This window comes from Poecilia formosa, unplaced genomic scaffold, assembly GCF_000485575.1.
Source record: "Poecilia formosa unplaced genomic scaffold, Poecilia_formosa-5.1.2 Scaffold345, whole genome shotgun sequence".
In the NCBI taxonomy this organism is placed as follows: domain Eukaryota; kingdom Metazoa; phylum Chordata; class Actinopteri; order Cyprinodontiformes; family Poeciliidae; genus Poecilia; species Poecilia formosa.
Window position 1 is genome coordinate 207,345 of NW_006800284.1, and position 5,957 is coordinate 213,301.

A 5,957-nucleotide genomic window follows, 5' to 3' on the forward strand; every position below is an offset into this window, starting at 1 on the left:
CGATCACAGGGACACGGGTCATTACGGCAGATCACCGGGTTAGCTTAGAGCTAGCTGCTGCAAGCTAACTCTGTGATCACTACGGCAGACCACCGGGTTAGCTTAGAGCTAGCTGCTGCAAGCTAACTCTGTGATCACTACGGCAGATCACCGGGTTAGCTTACAGCTAACTGCTGCAAGCTAACTCTGTGATCATTACGGCAGATCACCGGGTTAGCTTAGAGCTAGCTGCTGCAAGCTAACTCTGATCAATACGGCAGATCACCGGGTTAGCTTACAGCTAGCTGCTGCAAGCTAACTCTGATCATTACGGCAGATCACCAGGTTAGCTTAAAGCTAGCTGCTAAATATTTAGTTTGAAGCTGAATATTTAGCAAGCTAAATAATCAAACTATTAAGCCTTAAGTTTCAATCTGAATAATTAGTAACAAGCTAAATATTTAGCCGGATACAGTTATAGTACTATGAGAATAAAGTCAATATTAAGACTTCTCATAATTTATTCTTAAATTTATTTGCTTAGCGTGCCCGTAATGCTGCGGCTACGTATCGATGACGGCTAAGATATTTTCTGAGGAGCCGCATTTGGGGTTTTCTTTGACTCTCAGCCAAAATCATCAGAACTAAGAAAAATAAATGCTGGAAAACTTTAAACTATATTTAATCTCAGACCGCTGCAGAAACTCTTACTGCGATAAATCTGTGTCATACATATGATGTGCATTTGGGCCATTATTGATAGAAAAAAGTTAATTTCCACCCCTAAAAAATCAGAAAATTTCAGATGAATTTAAAAAATTTTCTTAGAAAAAAAATCTTGGGAATGTCTGAAATGTTTGAGTTTGAAATGTCAAACATATTTGACTTTAGGGAATTTTTTGTGTTTCATAAGTGGAAAATTTGCAAGAAAAAAGGTGAAATTTTGAAATTTATTTAAGATATTTTCTAGAAAATAAAACTTAAGAGAATTTTTTTTTAATTCTGTTTCAAGTTTAAAATTTTCAAAAGTCAGAATTTTTTTAAAAATGTTCTTATGATATTAATCTCATAATTTCTGAGTTATTTGGCAAACATTTACTGAATTTCTAGTGTTCAATGACTCAAGTCAAACATCTGCTGGAAGAAAATGTGAAATTTTTAGATCAAATATTTCTTGGACTTCTGAAACTCAGAAGTCAACAAAAATCTAGAAAAATTCTGTAGTTAATTTCAAAATTTGCAAGTTTTTTCTTGCAGGTTTTCAACTTTTCAAACTCAGATATTTCCATGTTTTTCTTTGGAGATTAATCTGAACATTTCTGAGGTTTTTGGTGGAGATTTACTCCTCTAATCTCCCTAATATTCCATGAATTGAATTACAGAAGTTGTTAATCTACTGAAACAGTTTATGTGTTTGCCGCTGCCTAAAAGCTCCGTCTGCACTTCATGAGCTTGTGGAAAGCCTGCTTGAAGTCGTCATTGAACGCCGTGTAGATGACGGGGTTGATGAGGGAGTTCAGGTATCCCAGCCAGGTGAAGAGGTCGAACAGAACCGGACTGAACCAGCACGTCGTGCAGATGGCGTTGACCAGCGTGCTGACGAAGAACGGCAGCCAGCAGACGATGAAGGCGCCCAGGATGATGCCCAGCGTCTTGGTCGCTTTGCGCTCCCGCGCCGCGCAGAGGCGTTTCCTCTCCAGCACGCTGTCCGCCAGCTTCACCTTCACGCTATTCATGAACACAGGTGAGCCTCCGCCTCCGCCTCCGCCTGCGTTTCCAGCCTGCAGATGCGCGTCCTGGTGGGAGGCGGAGTTCAGAGAGCAGAGCGAAGACCCCGCGGAGGTCTGGATGAGCTGCGCCGTGGTGAAGCGCTTCCCGGACGCCGGCGTCTTGAAGATGCGTGAGCGCGCCGCGACGTAGATCCTCCCGTAGAGGATGACGAGAAGCACAGTGGGGACGTAGAAGGCACCAAAGGTGGAGTACAGGGTGTAGGAGATCTTCTCTGTGTTCACCACGCACTCCGTCAGCTCGCCCTGCGCTGTGGCCTGCCGCCAGAAGAGCGGCGGCATGGAAATGGAAATGGAGATCACCCAAACGACCGCCACCATCATGGCTGCCCTGCGCATCGTGCGGTGCTTGGAGTACTCCAGCGCGTCCGTGATGGCCCAGTAGCGGTCCAGCGCGATGACGCACAGGTGCAAAATGGAGGCGGTGCAGAAGGTGATGTCAGAGGAGAGCCAGATGTCGCAAACAATCTGACCGAGCGACCATGTCTTGGTCACGGTGTACACGATGCTGATCGGCATCACCAGGATGGACACCAGCAGGTCCGTGATGGCCAGAGACCCGATCAGGAAGTTGGCCGGCGTGTGGAGCTTTCTGGTCAGGAAGATGGTGGCTATGACGAAGGCGTTGGAGAGCGCGGTTACCAAGGTAACGACGCCTAGCAGCACGTAGAGGGAGACCTGCAGGCTGAGCAGCGTGCCCTCGGTCCAGGGCGGCGCTGTCGCGTTGTTTTCCGTGACGTTTTCCATGATTTCAGTTCATAACGAGATCCGGAGAAGAACCGAATGATATTTAAAAAAGAACTGGTTCATAACACATCAGATCCGTCAACATTTCGAATCATAAATACAGTCTCCGAATCGACCCGGAAGTTATCGCCATAAGCGGTAATATTGTTGTTTTGACGTCATTTCCAAGTAACATAACGTAAAATTTAATAAATATGCATATCTACTGAATATTTAACTATGCAACTGGAAGACATTTTAAATATTCAAAATAAATATGTAAAAAACAACAAAATCATCTAGACTTATTAGCTCTTATACTTTTTTTAATAATTGTTTTATATTTTATGTTTGTTCTGATTGTGTTACTTGACTAAATGTGTCTAAGTCATTTCAACCTTGTTTTGTGTAACTGTTGTTTTATCCTTTTTTTCTAATTTCTAAACCAACATATTTGATCCACTTGTTATTCGTTTTCAAACCTGTTGACTATCTGATGTGTTTATGATGTTTTTAAACTGTATTATTGCTGAAATCTGCAACACAAATCAACTTGATTGACTGATTAATAAAAATGTTAATTATTGTGTATTTTCCCAATCAAATCATTTAGTAAATTTCAAAATTTCCTTCGTTTCGCTTCGTTGTTGAAGTTAAATCCTAATCCATCGGGTCGTAACATCGTCATAATTTCCCATTTATCAGCCATAAATCTGTTTCTCCTCTTCAACAAAACCCAGAATTGGATGTAGGAAGATGATGACACTCGTTTCACTTTTAGCTTTTTTTTTTCCTGATTTTAGGTCCATATATCAGACTTTTTCTACGACGCTTTGAAGACAAAAACATCAGAGTGGCATGATTAATGTGAGAACTGTTTCGGTTACGGAGTCTCTTCAGAGTCCGCTGGGATTCTGGGTCATTATGCACAACTTCGCTGGAATGAGATGATAAGAAAAGGTTTTCTTTCAGTTTCCCAGAGTAAAATGTTTGTCCATTAATTTCTCCTCTTCACTGCTCTGATTATCCGGGAAAGTTTCAGCGTGGCGTCCGTAGGGATTACGATGTTTAGAGTGACTTTAATCCAGCGATGCATTAATCTTCTATATGAAACAAAGAGAAGCAGAAGGAGGGATATTAGGCATTGTTTCCTTTCCCTGTTATTTGTGTATTTCTGTGACTACACACAGAAATACACTGAAAACAGACGTATTCGTTAGTTGACACCTTAAACATGTGGAATCATAAAATAAATGGCTTTATTCGATAAATAAAAATCAATTTTGATGACATTTAGTTGTCAGTTAATCTGTCAATATTTCTGATTATTAACCGAATAAATAAACTGGCATTAAGTCAGAAACTTGGAAAGATGAACCAACCGGACACTGAAATATTTTAGAATTTTTTTTTGGAAATTTCTGAGTGTGAAATGTAAAAATAATTTGCAATAAAAAGTTTTGAAATTTTTAGAAGAATCTCAGAAAGTTCTTAGAAAAATCTTAATTTTTAATGTCAAATTTTAGAGGAAAAATTCTTGAGGTTAATGTCAGAAATAATTTAGAAAAAACAGGGAAAATTTGTCAGAAATTTTCAAAATGTCAGATTATGTTTTAGAAAAACTTGGACATTTCTGAGTTGAAAAGTCAAATTTGTGAGATTTATTTATTTATGTATTTATTTATTTATTTATTTATTTTTGATTAATTTTGAGAACAATCTGAGAAATGTATAGACAAAAACTTTGAACATTTCTGAGTTTGAAACTATCTACAAGCAACAGCCCTTTAATTTTTCCCCATTTCAATGTATTTTATTGGGATTTTACATCACAGACTAACAAAATGAAGCATAATTATGATCTTGAAATGTTTTAACAGGTTTTATACAAATAGAAATCAGATTTAATTAATATCTGTTGATGGTAAGAAGAAAGATATTCTAAAGGGAAAGTCCCGTTTACAGGCTTTATTATTTTTTTAATCCAAAAATCATGTTGCATTTTATTTAGTAGAAAAACAAAGTGAAAACATTTTCCTTCAGCTTCACAGTTGTTTGCTGCTTCTTGTTGGTCACTTAAAGTGAGAAAGCACATTTAAGGTTGACAGTTTACTGTGGTAAAATGTGAAAAAATTGAGCTGAACTCGTTAAGTAGACTGTTTGTCTTCGGTTTTCCTGACATGCACAGCTTTTTTTTATTTTTTTTATTTAAAGGGTTAGAAAGAGCCAAGCTGGGATGTTTTATTCAGCACAGCAGAAGAAAGGAGGATATTTGAGTTAATGGTGTCTTTGCTCACTGAATCCCAACTAGCCTCGCCAACTTTCAGGCAGGATTTAGTCCTGATGCTCACAAAACATTTTTTGGTCAAATTTGTCTTGAAATATTTGATCTTGTCAGAAGATTCACATTGGGAAACAATTTTTGATCAGTTTCAGTGAAGTTTTAGCTAAAGTCACGTGAGACCTTCACCCTCTAAAGATGCAAAACAAAACAAAAAAACCTGGTTATTTAAACAGCATCAACACCAAAGATGTGCCACAACGTTTTTCAGCTGGACAGAAACAAAACCGTGACGTTCAGAACCACGCCGCTCCGCCATGACGGATGTCAAAACAGCCGATGTTTTCCATCAATAAGCTCCTACATCGTGTTGAAAGGTTATTTATAAATTAGTTTTGTTCTTCCTGATAAACAGTTTGATAAACGTCACTTGATTTCATTCATTACTATTTATTAATATCCACAAATGTAAATAGATGCAGACAAATATTTTTGATAAACATGCATAAAAAGTCTTAAAATATTATATTTAGCAGCTTAAACTCACAAAATGAATGTGTTTAGAAGGACAACTCTGCAAAAACACAAATAATCTTACCAAGTATTTTTAGTGTAGTTTAGTTTCTAGTGCAAATATCTTATTCATCTTTAAATTAGACAAAACTAACTTATAAGTAACTTTTCAGCAAGAAATAGGAGCTTCTTTAAGTCAAAGATTCATTAATAATAGGAAAAAAGTGCTGGTTCCATTGGCAGATTATTTCACTTATAACAAGATATTTTCCTATTTTATAATCAAAATAATCTGCAGTGAAACTAGAACTTTTTCATGAATATTAAAGAATTATTGACTTAAAACAAGCTCCTACATCCTGCTGAAAAGTTACTTGGAAATTAGTTCAGTCTTATTTCAACTGTAATAAGATATTTGCACTAGAAACTAAACCAGAAATACTTGGTAAAACTTTGTATTTTCAAATATTAAGTCAACAACAAAGCAAGAGTCTCTTCCAGCATACAATTAAGAAAAACCAGCCCATTGAACGCCAGGAGCTCCGCTGGGGTTGCTAGGTAACGGGCTGGAGTCGCTAGGTAACGGGCTGGGGTTGGCTGGGGTTGCTAGGTAACGGGCTGGAGTTGGCTGGGGTTGCTAGGTAACGGGCTTGGGTTAGCCAGGGTTGCTC

At 38.1% G+C, this 5,957-nt stretch overlaps 1 protein-coding gene across 1 annotated transcript; it reads right to left on the minus strand.

The window, feature by feature from the left end:
* Window positions 1–1,058: 1,058 nt before the first annotated feature.
* htr1d (5-hydroxytryptamine (serotonin) receptor 1D, G protein-coupled) lies at window positions 1,059–2,534 on the minus strand. The gene has a single exon (XM_007574130.2). The coding sequence runs from the start codon at window positions 2,511–2,513 to the stop codon at window positions 1,404–1,406; it is 1,110 nt and encodes a 369-aa protein (XP_007574192.1). The 5' UTR covers window positions 2,514–2,534; the 3' UTR covers window positions 1,059–1,403.
* Between the last annotated feature and the right edge of the window lie 3,423 nt (window positions 2,535–5,957).